Genomic DNA, 23,648 nt, shown 5'->3' on the forward strand with positions numbered 1-23,648 from the left:
ACATTTTTTATATCACCTATGACGTAGTTTTCTTGTTGACATTTGATGTGTTGGCCATTTAATATGGAGGGTTCATCTTCTCTGCCTTTCTCTCTTTCATTATCTTCTGTCGGTATAATTGGTCTGATTTAAAGCGTTTGCGTTTGGTTTCGGTTTCAGCACCACAGATGGTGGACAGCGACAGCCATAGTGGCTTCTTTTAAAGGGCTCAGTTTATTTTTCTACTGCTTCAGCTCCATGCCTTTGCTCTTAACTTTCAAATGACCATATGCTATCAGTTAAGAGAACTTAACGTGCCGTTTTAAAGAAACAAATGTGATGATCAAATACCCTTCTTCTGCTTTATCTCAGGCTGAGTATCGGATTCAATATGTGTACTTCGTAAAATTACATTTTGTAGCCTACCTGTATCTACATATCACTGTATTTGATTCATTTAGTACAATGATAGTTGCACTTCTGTTATAGGTCTGTAAGTGCCGCTGTTGGTTAAGCGGAAGGAAGATGAGGGTCTCGTTATTTGAAGAAAAAAAATCATTCTGCTGTTCTCGGAAAGACAGAGCAGCACTTTGTGTTTGCTAGTGCCTGGATGCTAAACAGAATCAGTAAGGATGGATTTGTGGATGACCATTTTCGTATTGAAGACATCTAATTGAATTTCGCCTATTTTCCTTGTTATCCTGCTCTGCATTGAGGATACATTTACATCATTTTAAAATATGGCAGCCAAACCTCTACGTAGCTTCTTTTTCAGAAACGTGTGCGTGTCAGTCAGTCTTCTCTGTTGTTTTTGCTTTGTGAGGGCACAAGTTCGGTATTCCATTCCGGAGGAGATGGTGAAAGGTTCTCTTGTAGGAAATATCGCAGATGACTTGGGTATCGACATGAAAAGGCTTCGGAGCGGCCGAGCTCGTATCGTAGCGGGAGACAGTAGTCCTTATGTAGAGCTGAATATAGACAAAGGGACGCTGACGGTGAGTGAGAGGATAGACCGTGAGCTTCTTTGTAAGTACATATCTCCGTGTAGTTTCAGTTTCGAAATTATCTTAGAAAATCCTATTCAGCTGTATGAGGTATTAATAGAAATTCTGGATATCAATGATCACGCCCCGATATTTCCTAAAGACGAAATAAGCATTGAAATAATGGAGAATGCAATCCCAGGAGCGCGCTTCCCACTAGACCGCGCTTATGATCCTGATGTCGGAGATAATACTATTCAGAGTTATACTCTAAGACCAACTGATAATTTCATACTCAAACACGAAATCCGTTCAGACGGAAATAAGTACATAGAAATAATGCTACAGTCCCCTGTAGACAGGGAAAAGACTGAAGAATTATCTCTAACATTAACGGCAAATGACGGTGGTAATCCATCCAAGTCTGGAGTGATGAAGATAAATATTAAGGTGCTAGATGTCAATGATAATGCTCCCGTTTTCACCAAGAAGGTGTACAGGGCATCTGTTGCAGAAAATCCCCCTAAAGGAAGCCCTGTCATTACGCTTCATGCCACAGACGCCGATAAAGGTGTCAATGGTGCGGTGACATATGCATTTCGGCACGTATCAGAAAGCGAACGTGGGCTGTTTGAAATCGACGAGAAATCAGGAGAGGTGACAGTAGCTGGGGATATTGACTACGAAAAAGCTAAGAAGTACGAGATAAACATAGAGGCCAAAGATAATGGCGGTTACACTGATTCGTGTGTTTTGATTATAGATATAGTTGATGTCAATGACAACCTTCCAGTGATATCATTAACATCCTTCTCGAATATTGTCTCTGAAGATGCCCCTGTTGGCACAACTGTGGCTGTTATAAATGTCAAAGACTTAGATTCGGCTGAAAATGGACAGGTGAGGTGCAAAATAAACAGAAATATTCATTTTAGCATCAAATCCTCTTTAAAAAACTATTACACTGTACTGACGGAGGAGACGCTGGATAGGGAGCTGTTATCCGAATATAACATCACTATCACAGCCACAGATGAGGGATCGCCACCTCTTTCAACAAACAAAACCATTCAGTTGCGCATAGCTGACAAAAATGACAACCGGCCTGTTTTTGAACAGACGAATTACCTTTCACATATCACGGAGAATAATTCACCAGGCATGTCTATATTTACAGTCAGAGCCACAGACGCAGATTGCTGCCAAAACTCTCGTGTTTCTTACATATTAGAGGAGACTCAGATTAACGGAGCACCGGCGTCATCTCTAGTGTCCATCAATGCTGAGTCAGGAGTCATTTACGCAGTGCGCTCCTTTGATTATGAGCAGCTTCGGACATTTAGGATACATGTTAGAGCTCAGGACGGCGGATCACCGCCACTATCTGGCAATGCCACTGTCCAGATTCGAATACAAGACCAGAATGATAATGCGCCTCAGGTGCTCTATCCCGTTCAGACTGGTAATTCTTTGGTGGCTGAAATGGTTCCTAGATCAGCAGATGTCGGCTATTTGGTCACTAAAGTGGTGGCTGTTGATGTGGACTCTGGACAGAATGCCTGGCTCTCATATAAACTGCCAAAAGCATTGGAGAGGCCGCTGTTTGAAGTTGGGGTTCACAATGGAGAGATCAGAACTGTGCGCCAGGTGACTGATAAAGATGCTGTGAAACAGAAACTTACTGTTGTTGTGGAGGACAACGGACAACCCTCTCGCTCAGCTACAGTCAATGTGAACGTGGCAGTGGCGGACAGCTTTCCTGAAGTTCTCTCCGAATTTACTGATTTTACGCACAAGGATTATAATGGAGATTTTACTTTTTATTTAGTTTTGGCTCTAGCCGTGGTTTCCTTTCTCTTCATCGCGTGTTTAGTTGCCATAATCTCAGTGAAGATCTACAGGTGGAGACAATCGCGCGTCCTGTATCATTCCAATTTGCCAGTTATTCCATATTATCCATCTCATTACGCAGACACCACAGGAACTGGAACTTTGAAACAGGTGTACAATTATGAGGTGTGCATGACTACAGACTCCAGGAAAAGTGACCTGAAATGTATTAGACCTGGTAGCCAAAGTGTCATTGGTTTTGATCCCAGCGGGACTCTGACACTTCCACACCTTCAGAGGAGGGAGGACAGTGAAAGGTTTCCACCTCAGGTGAGATATCATTGAACACTTAAATCCTCTGGGCTAAATGTTCAGCAACACCTATTAGCCTGTTGCATGAATTATGCTCTATTGCATCAGTTTGTCTTTCGTCTTATTTCGATGGGGATTTCAATATAATATGAACATGTGCGCCAGTCATGTCAATCCATGGTCGACTGTAAGCTGCAATGTAACAAATAAACTCTAAGGGCCGCTGTTGAACAGCAATACACTATTTTGGACACTTGAATAGCAGTCACTCCCTATCCGGTACCTACCTCCATCTTCAGACATATCAGCTTTGATTACAAAAACGTTAACACTGTTTTACTCTCGTGTACATTTGGGCTAGAATGTACATTTAGTTGCTTTTTCATTCCAAACGTTTTTGGCTGTTTTTCCACAATCATGGGGGACGGATATTGTGTCGAGCTGAGAAGAGGCGGAATTAGACTGTATTCGTGGCCACTGAAGCTCCTTGTTTTGTACATTGGTGTGGTTGGCATTAATGGACAAGTCCGCTATTCTATCCCAGAAGAACTTCCGAAGGGATCTGTTGTGGGAAATGTTGTACAGGATTTGGGTCTGGATATCAAAAGATTGAAAACTGGACGTGCACGGATCTTTACAGAGGACAGTCGTGAGTACGTAGCATTGAACAATGACCGAGGCACTCTCATTGTGAAAGAAAAGATTGACCGAGAGGAGATGTGTGGCCAAATAGCTCCATGTTCTTTACATTTTCAAATAATTCTCGAAAATCCAGTTGTACTGCATCGTATTGACGTGGAAATCTTAGATATTAATGACAACGCTCCATTGTTTCCAGATACGACTGTGAAGCTAGAAATAAGCGAGGTGTCTATTATTGGGACACGCTTTCCTTTGGAAAATGCGGTAGACCGTGATGTTGGAATAAATTCCATTCAGTCGTATTCTCTCTTACCAAGTGACCATTTTAAGCTTATTCAGCATTCACACTCAGACGGTAGTAAATATCTGGAAATGGTCCTCCAAACAACACTTGACAGAGAAACTACAGAAAAGCATGTTTTGACGCTAACCGCTGTAGATGGAGGATCTCCCAGCAGAACAGGGACAGTGAAAATACACATTGACGTATTAGATGTAAATGATAATGCACCAGTATTTAATTCTCGTCTTTATAAAGCATCTCTACCGGAGGATTCCCCTAAAGGCACCGTAGTTGTGACAGTTAGTGCCTCGGATGCGGATTCTGGGGTGAATGGAGAAGTGTCTTATTCATTCTCACATTCCACTGATAACATGGCGGATGTGTTTGAAATTGACAGTACTACTGGTGATATCAAGGTAATAGGAAACCTGGACTATGAAAACAACAAACAGTATAAAATAAATGTGAAAGCAACTGATCACGGACGTTTAAGTGACACAGTTAAAGTATTGGTTGATGTGTTGGACGTGAACGATAATGCCCCAATAATAACAGTTATGACATTTTCTGATCATATATCTGAAAATGCCCCCCCGGATACAGTGGTGGCAATGGTAAACGTTAAGGATTCAGATTCAGATAGAAATGGTGATGTGAGACTTTATGTTGACAAAGATTTACCTTTCAAAATTAAGTCTTCGTCTTCTAATATTTTTAGTTTAGTCACCGATCAGAACCTGGATCGCGAAAGGGTCCCTCAATACAACATAACACTAACAGCATCTGATCAAGGATCTCCTTCATATTCGACGAATAAAACTCTTATATTGAAAGTATCGGACGTTAATGACAATGCACCAGTCTTTGAGTCAACAAGTTACACTGCCTATGTCATGGAGAACAATTCACCGGGCCTGTCTGTGTTTTCTGTGGCGGCCAATGATAAAGACGCAGGTCACAATGCTCGAATATCCTATTATCTGGAGGAGGCCCAGAGAAACAGTGATGTAATTTCGACATATGTCTCAATCAATTCAGAGAGTGGTGTCATCCACGCAGTGCGTGCTTTTGATTTTGAGCAAATTAAAGAATTACGCATTCAAGTCAAAGCGTTGGATGGAGGCTCCCCACCTCTCAGCAGCAATGCCACCGTAACTATTTTCATTACAGATCAGAATGACAACGGACCTCAGATTCTTTATCCCGTTCAGACCGGTGGGTCAGTTGTGGCTGAAATGGTGCCTCGTTCAGCAGATGTTGGTTATCTGGTCAGTAAAGTTGTGGCCGTTGATGTGGACTCTGGACAGAATGCCTGGCTCTCATATAAACTACAGAAACCTGCAGATAGGCCGCTGTTTGAAGTGGGCACACAGAATGGAGAGATCAGAACTGTGCGTCAGGTGACTGATAAAGATGCTGTGAAACAGAAACTCACTGTTGTAGTGGAGGACAACGGACAGCCCTCTCGCTCAGCTACAGTCAATGTGAACGTGGCAGTGGCGGACAGTTTTCCTGAAGTGCTTTCTGAATTCTCTGACTTTACGCATGAAAAGGATTACAATGACAAGTTGACTTTTTATTTAATCTTGGCTTTGATTGTGGTGTCCCTCCTTTTCATGTTTTCTGTTATTGCAATCATATCTGTCAAAATCTACAGATGGAGACAGAGGAAGTTGTATTATAAATCGGCCAATAATCTCCCCGTGATTCCATATTACCCAACAATGTACTCTGACGGAACTTTACAGCACGTGTACAACTACGAGGTTTGCGGGACCACTGATTCGAGGATGAGTGACGTAAAACGCATCAGACCGTACAGCCAAAACACGTTGGTGAGCCTGAGTCGGCCGGGGACCGTGCAGAGAGAAAAGATGCAACAGCAGGATACAGATTTCTCCACAGAGGTGAGATGTTCAATCGTTTAGATAAAAAAATGCAATCAATACATATAGGCCTAATAGATGTTTTTTTTATAGATGTTACTTTTTGGCATTAAAATACCCAACAATCATAGCCTACAGTTAGACACCAACAAACTTGTGCACACGTGCACGTCACTGTAGGCTACACAAGAGCATGCATCATTTGTTCATTACAAGCAACACCATGGTTGACCAGGTTGATTTGCATTTATAATGGTTTAACAGATTACCCACATCCTTTCATCTTTCATGATTAGATTCATTCAGTTTTTTTCATTATTACTCATTGCAGACAGCTCTGTAAGAAAATGCATTTCCTATCATAACAATATACAAAATGACGGGATACATATGACATTCAAACCATTAGGCCTAGTTTAAATGTTGTAATTCGTTTTTTGAACCCTAAGTGCCGCTGTTGATTGCGTGTACTCGGCTACACTGCGTACCTCCCATCATCTATCTATAAACAGTAAAGAAAGGTTCGGCCCAAATCACATTGCTTGCAGTTATCGCGTCAGCTATTCCTTTTAAATGCTGTGGCGAAGCCTTTGGGTAATTTAAATAGTCTAGCATTTTCTTTTACAGCGGAACGAAGATTTAGTCTTTGTTATTTTGATAGCATATTTTTCCTTGGACCAATATCACGATGAACACGGGGTTCTGCTGTCAGAGATGGATATTATCGCTCTTGTGGTTGTTTGTATCTCTGGTGGTTTTTGCAATGGGACAAATCCGTTATTCGATACCTGAGGAAATGACAAAGGGATCCATTGTTGGAAATATAGCGAACGATCTTGGGATTGAACTGAAGCGGCTTGTGTCCGGAAGGGCTCGAGTGTTCACCTCGGATGGCAGTGAGTACATTGGGCTGGATAGAGAGAAGGGACAGCTGGTAGTAAAACAAAGAATTGACCGCGAGCAGCTATGTGGTGAGATATCAGCTTGCAGCCTCAGTTTTGAAGTGGTCCTTGAAAATCCCATGGAGCTTTATAGTATTAACATAGATATACAGGATGTAAACGACAACAGCCCCGTTTTTCCAAAGACTGAAATTGACCAAGAAATCAGCGAATCCGCCCTACCCGGAGCGCGCTTCTCTTTGGGAGGCGCAATTGATTCCGACGTGGGGTTAAATACTTTGCAGAAATACGTTTTGCAACCCACAGACCATTTTGATTTAAATGTACAAAGCAGGTCAGACGGTGGTAAAAATGTTGAAATGGTCCTCAAAACGCCTTTGGATAGAGAGAAAAAAGAACATCATTACCTTACTCTTACTGCTATCGATGGCGGAAGCCCCCAACGATCTGGGACAGTAAAAATTCACATTTCTGTTCTTGATCATAATGACAATGCACCTATAATCAACCAAGCAATATACAAAACCTCTGTGCTAGAGAATTCAGCAGTAGCAACGCTGGTGACAACAGTCTCGGCGACTGACGCAGATGAAGGGACAAATGCTAATATACAGTATTATTTTGAACATGCCCCAGTCAGCGTCATGGCTTTGTTTGCTATTGATGCGGAAACTGGGCAAATAAAGGTTGCTGGACCCATTGATTATGAAAAACATAAGCAATTTCAGATAAAAGTCATAGCTAAAGACAACGGCGGTTTAACAGACTCATGTGAAGTCATTATTGATGTCACTGATGTAAATGATAATATTCCGAGGATCACAGTTATGTCATTTTCTAGCGCTTTACCTGAAAATGCAGCACTCGGAACAGTTGTAGCTATGATTAATGTCCAAGACCTTGACTCCGGTGATAATGGAAAGGTCACCTGTTCAATTGATCGCAATTCACCATTCAAGATAGTGCCATCGTTAGCAAGCTATTACAATCTTGTGACCGATTCAGCACTGGACAGAGAACATATGCCAGAATATAACATTACCGTAAACGCAGTGGACGGAGGCAACCCATCGCTTTCCAGTAGAGAGACTCTGAGCGTAAAGATATCAGACATCAATGACAATGCTCCGCAATTTGAACAAGAGATGTATGATATATATGTACTGGAAAACAACTCCCCATCGTTGTCTATTTTCTCGGTAAAAGCCAAGGACGCCGACTGGGGCCCAAATGCACGAATATCTTATTTTCTCGACGATGGGACTTTAAATGGCGCATCTCTTGCATCATTCATTTCCGTAAATACAGACACTGGCGTGATCTACGCCATGAAGCCTTTTGATTATGAACAGGTAAAGTCTCTGAAAATAAAAATCAAAGCACAGGATGGAGGCACTCCCCCTCTGAGCACCAATGCAACACTGAACATCTTTGTGCAAGATCAGAATGATAACACACCACAAGTACTCTATCCAGTGCAGACCAGTGGCTCTGTGGTGGCTGAAATGGTGCCACGATCAGCAGATATTGGCTATCTAGTGACCAAAGTGGTGGCTGTTGATGGGGACTCTGGACAGAATGCCTGGCTCTCATATAAACTACAGAAACCTGCAGACAGGCCGCTGTTTGAAGTGGGCGCACAGAATGGAGAGATCAGAACTGTGCGCCAGGTGACTGATAAAGATGTTGTGAAACAGAAACTCACTGTTGTAGTGGAGGACAACGGACAGCCCTCTCGCTCAGCTACAGTCAATGTGAACGTGGCAGTGGCGGATAGCTTTCCTGAAATACTCTCAGAATTCACAGACTTTACGCACGACAAGGATTACAATAATAGCTTGACTTTCTATTTAGTGTTAGCTCTGATTGTAGTTTCATTGCTTTTCATTTTCTCAGTCATTGCAATCATATCAGTTAAAATCTACAGATGGAGACAGAGAAAGTTGTATTATAAATCGGCCAATAATCTCCCAGTCATCCCCTATTACCCCACAATGTGCTCTGATGGAACAATGCAGCACGTGTATAACTACGAAGTTTGCGGAACTATGGACTCGAGGATGAGTGACGTAAAACCTAGACCATACAGTCAGAACACCCTGGTGAGCCTGAGTCGGCCAGGGACAGTGCAGAGACAAAAGCTGGATGCTGAACTTTCTTTAGAGGTGAGAATGTGCGAGAATACACAAGTTTGAACTGGGCCTAAGCGGGTGTTTACTCTTTACCTTTACAATGTTTAGATTGTGTTAACCTTCAACCTGAATGGTTTCAAACAAATGTACAACTTAAGCAAATCATTTGACAAGATAGTGTGCTGTTCATTCTTTATAGTGTCATAATACAGGCCTATCTGAAATGTAAGCTACAACAGAGCCTATGAATCAATATCCCCTATTGAGCGGACTCAACTACACTATTCATGTGTCTAGGCCTACATCTACACGTCTCTCTCCTGGTCTCTCCCTGCCTACATATGCGTGTGGTTTTTTTGTCAAATACACTGGTATGTCTTTCATATGTGCGTTAAAGTCAGGGAACAGTATAAAACTGCTAGGTAAGCCACATCACTACCACACAGGTTCACCTTGACACTGCAATACCATCATCGGGCCCTAAGTGCCGCTGTTGATCGCATGTAGGTTTTTCATACCGCGTACCTCCCATCCCTTTAAAAGCTAAGGAGTATAGCTACAAAAACAAGATTTCTTTCAGAATGTGTTCTAGCAGTCGATATTCGGTGACCAATAAGGTTTAATTAGTGTCGTTAAGACCTGTGCTTTCTGGGTCCTGTTGTGGAGACATCATTTTAAGACATTTCTTCGGATTGGTGTTCTTTGAATTGCTTATCTGACGTGTTGTTAAAGCCAGTGGACGTTATAGACTACATCAAAATGGGGAAGAGTTGCTGTTTTCAACGACGGCTTTTGTCACTTGTGCTGTTGGGAGCCTTCCTATTTCATTTCACGATGGGACAAATCCGATATTCTATACCTGAAGAAATGGCGAAGGGTTCTATTGTCGGAAATATAGCAAACGATCTTGGAGTAGAACTGAAGCGGCTTGTGTCCGGGAGGGCTCGAGTATTCACCTCGGATGGCAGTGAGTACATTGGACTGGATAGAGAGAAGGGACAGCTGGTAGTAAGACAAAGAATGGACCGCGAGCAGCTATGTGGAGAGGTAGCGGCTTGTAGTCTGAGTTTTGACGTAATTCTAGAAAATCCCATGGAGTTGTATCGTGTAACCGTCGATGTAGTGGATATAAATGACAACAGCCCTGTATTCCCAGGGAATGAAATTGATCAAGAAATCAGCGAATCCACCCTATCTGGAGAACGTTTCTCTTTAGAAAGCGCGATTGATCCAGATGTGGGCATAAATACCTTACAAAAGTATGTTCTACATCCCACAAACCATTTCAGTCTGAATGTGCAGAGCAATGCACATGGTAATAAAAAGGTTGAAATGGTTCTTAAAACACCTTTGGACAGAGAGAAAATGGAGAATCACTACCTTACCCTCACTGCTTTTGATGGCGGCAATCCACAACGGTCCGGGACCGTAAAAATCCATATTCGTGTTCTAGATGCGAATGATAATGCGCCTATATTTACTCAGCTAGCATATAAAGCCTCGGTGCTTGAAAATGCCCCGATAGGTACATTGGTAACAACTGTTACAGCAACAGACGCTGACGAGGAGTCAAGCGCTAATATCCAGTATTATTTTGAACATGCCACGGCCAGTGTCAAGACTTTATTTAGTATTGACACAGTAACTGGTGAGGTTAAGGTAGCAGGATCAATAGACTACGAGAAATACAAACAATTTCAGGTAAACGTTATAGCTAAAGATCACGGGGGTTTGAAAGCCTCATGTGAAATCATAATTGATGTTACTGATGTAAATGATAATGTTCCAAAAATAATCGTCATGTCATTTGCCAGTGCTTTGCCTGAAAACGCAGCACATGGAACTGTTGTAGCAATGATTAATGTCCAAGATCTAGATGCGGGTGAAAACGGAAAAGTAACATGCTCAATCCCTCGGGCTTCTCCATTTAAAATAGTGTCATCCTTACCAAATTATTACAACCTAGTAACAGATTCAGCACTGGACAGAGAACAAACTCCCGAGTATAATATAACCATAACTGCCATAGACGGAGGGAACCCGTCGCTATCCAGTGAAGAGACACTACGTGTAAAGATATCAGACGTCAATGACAATGCGCCAGAATTTGAGCAGGAAACCTATAATGCCTTGGTATTGGAAAACAACTCCCCATCTTTGTCTATATTCTCGGTAAAAGCTAAGGACGCCGATTGGGGCCCAAATGCAAGAATATCTTATTTTCTCGATGATGGGAGTTTAAATGGGACACCCCTGGCATCATTTATTTCCATAAATACAGACACTGGTGTGATCTACGCCATGAAGCCTTTTGATTATGAACAGATCAAGTCTCTGAAAATAAGAATCAAAGCACAGGATGGAGGTTCTCCTCCACTGAGCACCAATGCAACGTGAAATCTTTATTCAAGATCAGAATGACAACGCACCACAAAGATTCTTTATCCAGTACAGACTAGTGGCTCTCTGGTGGCTGAAATTGTGCCTCGTTCAGCAGATGTGGGCTATCTGGTCACCAAAGTGGTGGCTGTTGATGTGGACTCTGGACAGAATGCCTGGCTCTCTTATAAACTCCAGAAAGCGACAGACAGGGCGTTGTTTGAAGTGGGCGCACAGAATGGAGAAATAAGAACCATTCGCCAAGTCACTGATAAAGATGCTGTGAAACAAAAGCTCACTGTTGTAGTGGAGGACAACGGACAGCCCTCTCGCTCTGCTACAGTCAATGTTAATGTGGCTTTGGCGGACAGCTTTCCTGAAGTGCTCTCAGAGTTCAGTGATTTTACGCACGACAAGGAATACAATGACAACCTGACTTTTTACCTCGTCTTGGCCCTGGCTGTAGTTTCATTCCTCTTCATTGTGTCCATCATAGCCATACTATCAGTGAAATGCTACAGATGGAGACGAGAAAAGAAAGAACAGCTGGATTCTGAACTCTCTTTAGAGGTGAGGAAGAGTCAGCATACTTGTCTGATTTAGACTTGAACCACAGGTCTCTTGGAATTGCATTCTTAATGTGAGGACTATGTTACCTTTTATAATAGTTAGCATTCGGGCCTACAGGATCAAAATTGTCTTTGATCTTTGTGGGAATACAGAATATGAGTGTATTTAGTGGACCACTGGAATTTCACCAGACATGTTTAGCTACTCGGTTTCCATTGTAATCACCTGAGATGCACTCAAAAGCCAGTGAACAGGACTAGGACCTAGTCTCAATCTACTGCAGCCATGATGACTAGTAAGATGACGTCCAGTCCAGACCATTTGAACAGATTCATATTTACAAATGAACACAGTCATCTAACCCTCCTCAGTACTTTCAATATAAATGGTCATCCCTCCTTTCAGATACCCCAAACCAGCATTCTCTTCAAATACTGAGAGAGATCAGTTATTATGTTACTGTTATCTCTTGTCAGTGTGCGAATTGAATAGTTCTGTTTGGCCTTTCTTAACACAGCTTGGTAAAACACTTTTGGTTTTTGGAGATAACGGTGACCGCATATACTATCCTTTGTAAGTCCATTATGCCTTCATTTATTGGCTAAATCACACATAAGAAGCATATTCTTACTGTTCTTTTTGTGGTTTGTGTGAGATACTGGCTTTTCAACGTGCTCTTATACTGAAATACATAATATAAATATGATCAAACTCCCAGGCAGTGTAACATGTATTCCAATTAAATACAAACATATTTATGGTTCAAGTTACTATAATAACATCTCATAGCTCCTGACTCGTATCATGATTAGTATGTGGACAGGGGATTACTTCCGAAGCAACTCATCTAAAGCCTCATTTTGCACTCCTCTCCCTTTCTTCCCTTCCCTTTACTATCTCTCATTCCCATTCCTTCCTTGTTCCCCTTCTTTCTCTCTCCCCCTCCCTCCCCCTCTCCCCAGCCTAAGCACACTGACCCACATTCAGTCGTCTCTCTCACACACACACACACAGCTTTAATATTCGAACTGTACTGTAGGGATGCTCTGTTCTCCTCTCATTTCTCCTTTACTGCATTTCACATTGCTCTCAGTCATGCAGTCTTAGCTGAGGGTTAGCAGTGGTGTTTTCTCTTCCTGCTCCTTGTTTGGGTTTCTTATTGAATAACCACTGAAGCCATGCAAAAAGGGAGTCGGTGGCTATTACTGTGCATGAGTCACGCTCTTGTACTGGGCTTGCTTTACATCCCATTGACGTCGCAGTCAGAAGCGAGTTGTGTAACACTGGAACTGTGAAAAACAGTGTCATGTACTGTATTCCAGCAGGGCAGAATCCATAGCGGTGTAGTAATAGTAGAGAGGAAGGACAGCCATCACTATTCCATGTACTGAAGAGCATGATAAGGCTAATACTAATGGCTAACTGTGTGCAGGATGTAGAACATGCAAATATCACATTGCTTTGGTGCCCAAGTACCCAACTCTTAGTGTAGCTGCAAGTGCTTCCCTTTGTTTGTGTGATGGAATTGAAATTGCTGTGAATTGTGTGAATTTTAGATTGTGTTTGGCCAGTGGATGAGCTGCTCACTCATACATACATAACTGGACTTCAGTGCAGATATGTACACCCTCAGCCCACTCATGTCCACATGCAGGAGAAATCTGCAGTGTTGTGCTGTGCTGTGCTTTGTAGTCCTTGCCTCGTGTGCAGATCTCCCCGCTGCATTCCCTTCCTACAGCCGCCGCAGAGACTAGCAGCAAGGTCAATCCTGGTTGTCACGGCAACAGTCGGTGCTGCAGAAAGGAGGAGAGAATCAGAGATGAGAAGCTGAGCTGAACACCAGCTTGTGCTTATTATTGAGTTTGTAGGGATAGACAACCCACACCATGCAATCGTTTGAAGTCCTGTCATGCTGTTATGCAGTGGTACTGTGGCAATCACTAGTATACTGTGATGTATTTTGTTACATTTACAACCTCACTTCCAGTTAGTTTGCTTGAGAATTATTCCCTATATTTAAAATACCACGTCATGGACCCTTCTCATATCTAATCCCTTCACCCTTGAACTGTATCCCATATTATGTCACTAAAGGTGGATAGCACATTATGCATTTCCATGTCACGGAAGAGTCTTTAGATTCACATGTGTGACATAACAGCTGTGAGGAGGGCGTCGACCAGTAGTCGTGATAGCACTGCTATTTCATGTTTCTGTAGCCCAGGCATCCCATACCGGTCTGTTTAAGTTGTAACATTTCATCTGAATACTGTGCACAGATGTATAGAGGTGTGACTTCATGATGTACGGTACACGAGACAGACTGGCCTAGAAAAGGCTGAGGATGTTTCTGCATTGCACTATGTATAACAGATGTGAAGCACCTCATAGAAGTGGCTCTCATGTCTTTCTTACAACACCACAGAGCTGCTCTGTTATTGAGTAGCTTAAGTGAGAAGGCAAGTGAGTGCTAATTTGCACTGATACTCCTATGTGTCTTAATTTAATTTAAACACTCTCCTCATAGTATACAATTCAATTTAGTCAGCCACACAAACGTCTACAGTGCACCTCACATTTGTAACCAGCTCATCATGTGGAGACATATCAGGGAGTGCACTTTATCAGGTACATCGGGGAGTGCACTATATCAGGTACATCAGGGAGTTCACTATATCAGGTACATCGGGGAGTGCACTATATCAGGTACATCAGTGAGTTCACTATATCAGGTACATCAGTGAGTTCACTATATCAGGTACATCGGGGAGTGCACTATATCAGGTACATCAGGGAGTTCACTATATTAGGGAGTTCACTATATCAGGTACATCAGGGAGTGCACTATATCAGGTACATCGGGGAGTGCACTATATCAGGTACATCAGGGAGTGCACTATCACAAAGATACAACTATTGGCACAGCTATGGATATGGCAGCCTGGTTTTTTAGTGTGGTATTCAGTGTTCAGTGGCTGTATATACTGTTGTATATATGGTTTGATACACGCTGCATTTGATCAAGTGTTGACATGGCAAAATCAGAGCTAGCTGTACACTTGGACATTTGGATTAAAGATGTCACTTTGAACACATAATTATTTCCTTTAACCCTTCAGCAGAGTTTTTGAACATTCTAACAGAAGATTCTATTCCGCAAAAATATATGGTTCTAAAAATTCATGTTGAATTCAATGAACCCAGATATTCCCTTTAGAACGTTAAATTTCCAACATTCCCGTCACACCATAAAGGTTAAAGCTGACAGACATCTTAGTTTTTGGTGGATCCAGTGAATGACAAAGCTGAGCCTTGTGAAATCTTTGTCATCAGCTATTGTATTGTTTGGAATAGATGGTCTGCTTATCTATTGGATATATAATGTAGTGACTACACAGACTAGCAGTTGTTTTCATGATCACATTGAGTGCATGTTATATAGTTTGGTGTGCATAGTATCTAAGCGCTAAGTCTCCCATAGGTCTAAGTTTTAACACTCACTCACACAAACCTCCAACGTACTAACACCCAAATGAATGCACAGCTATATCAACTTAACCAAGCAGAGCTAAGGCAAGCGTCCGTTTGCATCACATTACAAAAGAAGGAATAGAAAAACAAGTAGGAGTGAACATGGTCAGGCTAAGTGGCATGCAGAGGGTTTGGGTTGGTTAATTTAGCAACAGAACACCTTTGAGGTTTTTGTCCTCTGAATTTAACCAATCCGGTGGTACACACAGACACACACTAGGAGCAGTCAGCTCACCAGAAGCACACATACACACCCGGAGCAGTGGGCAGACCTTCATCCAGAGTTGGGTGCCTTGCTCAAGGGCACATCATCTGTGGATGTGGGATATTGCTGTTCTATCACTCCCCCACCTACATTTTTCCTACCAGTTAGGGATCAAACTGGCCACCCTTTGGTTGCCTTCCAATTCCCTAACCAGTAGGCCACGGATGCTCCCATTGTAATGTCAGTAAGCGTCCAGCAATCCCACAAATATTTTACTGAGAGGCCGCTTACAGGAAAAGTTACTAGGGGGTGAACAAGTCAAGGGCAGAATGCACATCCTTTCAGGCTGCGCTGGGCACTGTGTGGGCTACTGTCACAGAAGAACACAGGTCTGGGAGAAGAAACCCTCAAGGTCTCAGTCGTCTACTGAATGAAATGGCACATGGTCTCAGGGCTGGGCTGTAAAGCAAGAGGGTAGTTTATTTCATCCAGATGAACAGCTGTGATGAGCAGTGCAGAAATGCTTGTTTCAAGTTCTGTGTTGTTTCATTGCCAGTTTGCTAACTATTTGGACGGATCAGCTATGAGCTTTAGTTATGAGCTCTATTGTTTACATCAATGAGTTAGGCTAATCACTTTGTCCTGTAATGTTTGTTTGCTAAAAAGGTCACACTGGCTTGTGGACGTTTTTTATTGATGTTTTTAATTTTACAGTTTTTTCTGATTGCTTAAGCACATTTTTTGTAACTATGTCTTTTTTTGCAAAACTTGCAAAAAAGCTAGCACACCTTGCTTAACTCTTCACACTTTTGTAAAAATGGTGTTTTCGTATCAAACAGTAAACACAAGCCATCACAATAGTAAGCACACAATGTGCCAACTACACACTGATGGTATGAATAATCATACAGGGATCCCAATTCAAGTATTAGTGTTTATTTACACACATAAAAACAAACACAAGTGTGTTTTTCCAAGTCAAAACACAAAATAGCAATTTCACTGAGACAAAACAAATCAGTCTACATCGGGTCGTCTCTCTCAAAATTCTGTCTACATCACATGCGATGTCCTAGTCCAAGGCACCGGGAAAAATATATTCTGGAATGACATATCCAGGCCTGACATGACAATATCCCCACATGTAGACTGATTTTTTTTGCCTGTAAAAGGGCTATTTCTTTCTCTTCTGACCCTTCCTCTTCTCTCTCCCCATCCTCCTCTTTGTCCTCTTCCTCTAACTTCACCTCCTTGTCCTTGTCTCCCTCTCACTTCTTCACCTCCGCTTCCTCTTCATCCTCTTTTTTTTCTCTCCTACTTCTTCACCTCCACATCCTATTCTTCAGCCTCCTCTAATTCTTACTTTTCTCACTCTTCCTGCTCCCTCTTTGAGATCTGGTTCTAGAAACATATCACATCATCATACACATGTTTGAGTTCAAGTCATTTAGAGTAACGGCAAACATCTTAATTTAGGGGTTAAATCTATCTTTAATTTTTTATGCAGGTATTACCATCACACACATTCAATTAATTTGCTCACAAACAAAACAGTAAGATGATGATGACGTAGTCACATCATGCAGATATTATAGATGATAGAGTGATCAATGTTTTAATGTTATTTTACCTGTGAATGTGCCGTTTCATTATTCTTTATGGTTTGACAACACTGTATCTCAACAGTCATGCTGATGAATCAACACTAGAGAGAGAGAGAGAGAGAGAGAGAGTGAGAGAACCAGAGAGGACCAGAGCAGAGACCATTCTGTTTCTAGGGACATGTTAACATTGTAAAGTATACAATGCAGGTTTGCCACACACAGATGTAGAAGACCAGCGGCCCTTGCGTCAGATCGATGAAGCATTTATTCCTTTGGCCCCGGGAGCACGTCCCTGCTATCAAATTTCCACACCAAGACATACACACCTTATATCAGAGACTAGTTAGCTCTCATGGTATAAAGGAAAAAAATGCAGATTTTTGTTTTCAAACAATGGCTTGATAGAATACATTTATTTATAGTTTAAATTTCTCTGGAAATGGATTTCGGACATTAACATTTGAGGATCCATCAAGGATTTCCATTATTGCTGAAAATGGACATATTCTTTTTGCCTAAACATATATACTGTCTATGTGGTTAGGGGGTACAAGTAAGCTTTTTTGTCCTTGCTGTGCCTTCTAATGTCATTAGTTTCTCTTTTGTTGTTATTTATAATTACTCAACTGACAAGTTACTTATAATTACATGCTATCCTGAGCATTAGAGACCAATCACTGGCTGACCTTTAACAGAAGGCTGTTTTCACTTACTGAACCTCACTTAACTGCTGTGAACATAACACTTACTGAACCTCACTTAACTGCTGTGAGCTAATCATTGTGATAATATAGAACTTGGGCTTGAACAGAGGCATCTGACCCTTGACCTTTTAGTGGTTATCCTCTCTATGATATATTTCAATGCCAGTGTGTGCTCAGACACAGCATAATTATATCTGCTGTGAGGGCATAGCACTATGTTGCACTGTTACCCTATGAGTGAGCTAGTGCAGCATTGTGCAGCAAAGGCAAATAGAGCCCCAGCGTGCATGCTTTGTATTGCTTCAAACAGAGCAGCTTTAGTGCAGTCACAGACCGGGATGTGTCTATACATTTGCAAAGCAACTGGCCACTAGGTCAACAGTCAATCCCCATACAGTGCTGAGAACAGTTCTCTATGGGACAAGGAGAGAATGAGATTAGTTTCTTTCAGCTCTGTGTCCTATTTGTGTGTATGTGTATGTGTCAATGGATCTTTGTATGTTAGATTGAGTTATTGATATTCTAACTTACTTATGTAAAATGGATGTCTGTTTTAATACTCTTGAGCTTTATCAGCTAAAGAAGATGGAAGTAATGCACATACATCATACAGACAGACAGACAGACAGACAGAGAGAGAGAGATTCAACACATAGACACAGAGTACAGATAGTATGTACGATATTTATTCATTCCGTGTCAGTTGCAGTGATGTTTTATGCCTTATGTTGCCTGTGACTGTGTGACTGTCACTTCTGTGACTTCACTTCCTTCATCCCCATGTCTGAGCAGCATCTGTTCCAGCATCGAAGCCTCATCCCATCCCAGGGCTGAAATATGAAACTACAATGCATAATGTAGTCATTTAACACAACCTGTCTTTGTCATCACACAAGGTAGCTGCTTAAGAAGTGGTCAGATGTGCCAACAAACAACCAGATAGCCATAGCGGATGGCATTCACTAATATAGGCCACTTGTTTCTAATCTTTCTTCAGTGTAAAGGCATTGCATTGCCTTGGTGTTTTGTCTGACCTGAATGTGCCATGCCATGCTTTCCTGAGCCTGTGAAAAAGGCTGTTTTTCTTCCTGCTGGCTGCTCACGCCCCGCCCCGCCCCCACCTCCCTCCTATAAACACACACACACACACACACACACACAAACACTTACACACTCACATACTCCAGGACAGGATAGGTTGCCATGGTAACAGGCTTAGTCACGATGTAGGCTGGTCCATTTTCTCCAAAAACACAGGGGGTACCTCCACAGTATACAGATAGTGGGTTCTGTGGTCTGTATATTCTGGCAGTGTGTAAACTGCTCCTCTGTATGGGTGGGATGTGTAGGACATCTGATTCTAGTTTTTTGTAAATCCACGGCTGTTCTACTGACTGATTGCATAGGGTGTTTAATGTCACAATGTGTAGAAATGTCACAGTCTCATCATCACATGCTCAAAAATGGTGTGGTCCAGTATAAACAAAGGGTATTTAATTCCCTAAAGATATGAGCCCCATATGGCAAACTGAAATGTGTGATGGGTTGAAATGAATAAGGTGTGCTGTGCTGTGTGTGTGGTACCAAAGTGTAATGGTCTGGGAAGAGTTTTGAACAGTGCGCTGCATTTTGAGAAGCCATGTTTCCACAAACTGCATATAACAGTGAAAACACATCTTTGTTGACATTACTAGACTGTCTGAATGTGCTGGTGTGAGTTGTGCTGAGTGGGTATTGTTATGGTTCAAGTACGTTTTGATGGGTGGATGATTTTTGCATCTCTCTCTGTGTGTGTGTGTGTATTCATATTCATATTGACATCTACTTTGCACTCTTGCCATCAATGGAATTAAGCAACCCATCATGTTTCTTATTAAATAACATCCAATGCCACCCTGGCTGTATCTCCTATGAGCACTGATGTGCTCATGTATGGTCAGGAGACTAATATACTGTTATGTAAACAAGGCTATTATAAGAATGTGCATTATATACAGATAAATTTTGGTCAGTTGAGTCAGATTCAACTGGGATAGAAGTCAGCATTTGCCGGTAGCCAGTTTGCCGGTAGCGTCATGGCTAAAGGAAACTAAAATACAGTTCAGTTCAGTTTACAGTTTTAATTTTTGCTTTGACACGATTTCTGATTATGCGTCTCATTTTGTCAAGGCACACAGAACCCCAAAACAAACACACAGCATGCAACACACACTGTCTGAACAGCTGCTGTTGTGTAAGGGAGGATACTGCAACAAATAGCAAGGTAGCTCAAGTTCAAATTCAAGTTGAAGTTTTACTGTACGTAATACTCACATGGCAGTTTTCCAAGATAACTGAAACACATTAACATTTACAATTTGAGAAAAAGAGTTAAAAAAATAGGTTATATCAGTTAAAATACAGATTTTAACTGATGAGTTACAAGGTAAAACTACTTTAATGTCCCAACATGGTAGGCCTACATCCTGTCTCCTCTGTGGCATACATCTCTGTATTACATGAAATGTTGCCGTGGGTTACTGTAACTGCTGATGCAGTGTGGTACTGTGATATACACCGTGCAGCACTGTGTTTTAGTAGCATGGTACAGAAAAGATGGGTCCATTTACCTTTTCTCATTTCAAAATGTCTGGATCATACTTGCTACAGTGGCCCAGATCCAATTGGTGAGGGTTATTTTTCCTTTCTCTCCACTATGGGTCTCCATTGTTGTCCAGTATCTAACCTGTGGCTTATTCATTTTGTGGGCATGGTGGAGCAGCAGTAATGTCATCATATGACAATCAGTGTGCCTGGGCGAGTCTGTGTTGCTTTGGATTTCAAAGTCTGCTAAACCAGTCAACTTTAACTTAATTTATACTAGCTCAACAAAATGGCCATAAGTATTTGCACCCATGAGGACTGAGGGTTGTGATGTGACATTTGCATATGTCTAATGAAGAGAACTGTGTTTTGCAAAGTGTTTAAAAAAAGTTTAGAGTGTAAAAGTTTAGCAGACCAGGACAAGCTACTTCAGTTAGCTTACTTGTAGGTTCAATGGCTGTGCCATAAGCACCATTTTTTATCAATGGCAAAGAAATGTAATTGTGGGAAGCATTTGCATTTACTAAAACTGTTAGCAAAACTATCAGGGTGGTAGTGCAACACTTAGGGTTAGGTCTACCTGCCTCTGTGTGGCAGCCTTCTCTGCTCTCTCACAACACTTTCTGTCCATGTCTCTTTTCTTTCTCAGGTAAGTGTGATCTCATGTTTGTTTTGTCCATGTGCCCTGTGGGACGAGTTGCTGCTCTCTTAACCAAATTCTTCCTTCTTTCCTTCCCCATGTATCTGCCTCTCCCTCTCTTCATCATCTGTATCTACTCCAGGTAAGAGACACATTTCTTCTTCCATCACAGTAGAGTGGAAACAGTGGATCTGATTTTTAAGCATTCACAACAGTCTTCTTTAAGCCAAACAAACATAAAATGTGTGAAATATCATTGGACATATATGTATTTTAACTTTAATGTTTATTTCTATATATTGCTGAAAATTTTTAGCCAGAGAAAGGTTTAAAATGTGAAAACTTTCAAAATCAGGTCTATTTGTTTTACTGTCAATTCCATGTTGATTATGGCTGTGCTCTACAGTGGGTTAATTGTAAGAAGTTACCTAAAAACATCAGTCAAAGTACATCTAAACCATAGAGGGACAGCATCTGAACAAATCTTTTTTTTAGATGTTTATGCATCCTTTTTCTCATTCTGAACAAAAATAAATTTAAAATAAGTTATGTATACTCCAAGCAGTTATAGACCAGTATACAGTACCTAGTATCAATCTCTGTGCAAACACTATTTCGACAGACATATCTGGCTAAAAATGTTTTTATATTACAACTGTCCCACTGTATGAGAATGTATACTGTACTCTATTGAGTGTTGTTGCAAACACACACACACACACACACACGTACCCACACACACAAACACCCATTCGCGTGCTGATGCACACACACACACACCCTGAGTGACATCTGAGAGCAGTGCATCTTCCTCTCGCTATTGCTCTTTTGTTCTCTCTCTTTCTCTCTCTCTCTCTATCTCTCTCTCTCACACACACTCTCTCACACACACACACACAAACACACAAACGTACACACACGTGATTGTATGTGGATGCTGAGTTACCCCTGAGTCACATCTGACAGCGTTGCATCCCCCTCTCTCTCTCACTCTCTGTCTTTGTCTCTCTCCCTGTCTGTCTGTCTGTCTGTCTGTCTCTCTCTCTCTCTCACACACACACACACACACACACACACACACGATTGTTTTTGGGTGCTGAGTCACCCCTGGCTAAATTCCCAACCTGGCTCATTCAATCTGGCCCCCTAATCATCCAGATTACACCCCCAGTGTAATTGGCTCATTCACTCCCTCACTATCCACCTCAAGCTGGTTGTGTGGTGAGCGTTCTGGCGCATAATGGCTGCCATGCATCACCCAGGTGGATGCTACACATTGGTGGTGGTTAGTGAAGTTCCCCCTTCACTGTTTAGTGCTTTGAGTGTTGTGAAAAGCACTATATAAATGTAATGTGTTGTTGTTGTAAGTGACATCTGACAGCAGTGCATGTCTTTCTCTCTCTCACTCTATCTCCTTCTGTCTCTCACACACTCGCACACACACACACACACACACACACACACACACAATATTGTGGAACACTCACACATACAGTTACTGTGCAAAGGTGTTTGCCATGTTTGAAACATGTGAAGGTGTAAAAACAACACCAAGTGCAGAATACCAAACATACATACATACACGCCGAACATAGAAAATGTGTTAAGACAAATGGCAAATGCCTAAAACCTTTGAAATGCCAAAAACATACTGAGATACATACCTAATTATTTGCATCCATCCATACAAATAACATGTACAGGAGTACAAAGTAACTCCAAACAAAGCTTGGAATCCTGGGAAATAGGATCATCAACTACCTCTCATTCATTCCAACAGATTTGGTGAATGAATAGTAATTGAATGAAACACTAACACTATTTGTTGGTGACTGATTTGAGTGTCATATAGTTAATATCTCGTAATATTAGATTGTTACAATATTAATATATCCTTAGAGCATCCTTGATTAAAATGTCACAACACTTAAGATGGAGGTATGGCATCAGTTGTACAAGCAACCTGATTCTAATGGTGTAGCAGTCATTCCCTTCAGTAAATCCCAAAGTTATTGAGAGTGATTTTCCCCTCAGTTTTGTTTTTCTTCATCACAATTTGACCAAACCGTTACTTTAGTAACCACTAAGATAGTAAGATACCTCTACTAAGGATTTGATCTCTCTCTCTCTCTCTCTCTCTCTCTCTCTCTCTTTCTTTATTTCTCTCACTCTCTCTCACACTCTGTGTGTGTGGAGGGGAAGTTTTAATTTATTTATGTGTGCCTGTGTGTATGCTTGCCCATGTTTGTCTTGGCAAGAGATTATTTCCACAGGCCCATACCAAGTCACTAGGTTGATCATGTTTTAGTCATCAAATAACTGATTGTATTTTTTTTTTACATACAAAGAAATATTCTTTCCAACATACTTTTTTTCATTTACTACTTAGTATATGAGCCAGCCTCAAATGACAGGATTAAACACCCCAAAATGTATTATGTGTCTGACAGTGTGCTAAATCGTTTAAATGGGGACAATTGTGT

General features: G+C 41.5%; 1 protein-coding gene and 1 pseudogene across 28 annotated transcripts in view; both read left to right on the forward strand.

Annotated features, from left to right (window-relative positions):
• Positions 1–23,648, forward strand: part of LOC125286898 (protocadherin beta-15-like) — a 163,124-nt gene that overhangs the window by 97,651 nt on the left and 41,825 nt on the right. For 5 of the 28 annotated variants that reach the window (XM_048232241.1, XM_048232224.1, XM_048232215.1 and 2 more), the window contains exon 2: positions 5,778–5,936. The exons of 21 other annotated variants lie outside the window; for them this stretch is intronic. In XM_048232241.1, the coding sequence (XP_048088198.1) occupies positions 5,778–5,936 (159 nt within the window). Of the gene's footprint in view, positions 1–5,777; positions 5,937–6,540; positions 8,983–23,648 lie in introns of those variants that run through there. 2 more of the 28 variants (XM_048232496.1, XM_048232565.1) reach the window with 2 other exon arrangements.
• On the forward strand, positions 9,394–13,734 carry LOC125291297 (annotated as a pseudogene).

This window comes from Alosa alosa, chromosome 2 (assembly GCF_017589495.1).
Source record: "Alosa alosa isolate M-15738 ecotype Scorff River chromosome 2, AALO_Geno_1.1, whole genome shotgun sequence".
In the NCBI taxonomy this organism is placed as follows: Eukaryota; Metazoa; Chordata; class Actinopteri; order Clupeiformes; family Clupeidae; genus Alosa; species Alosa alosa.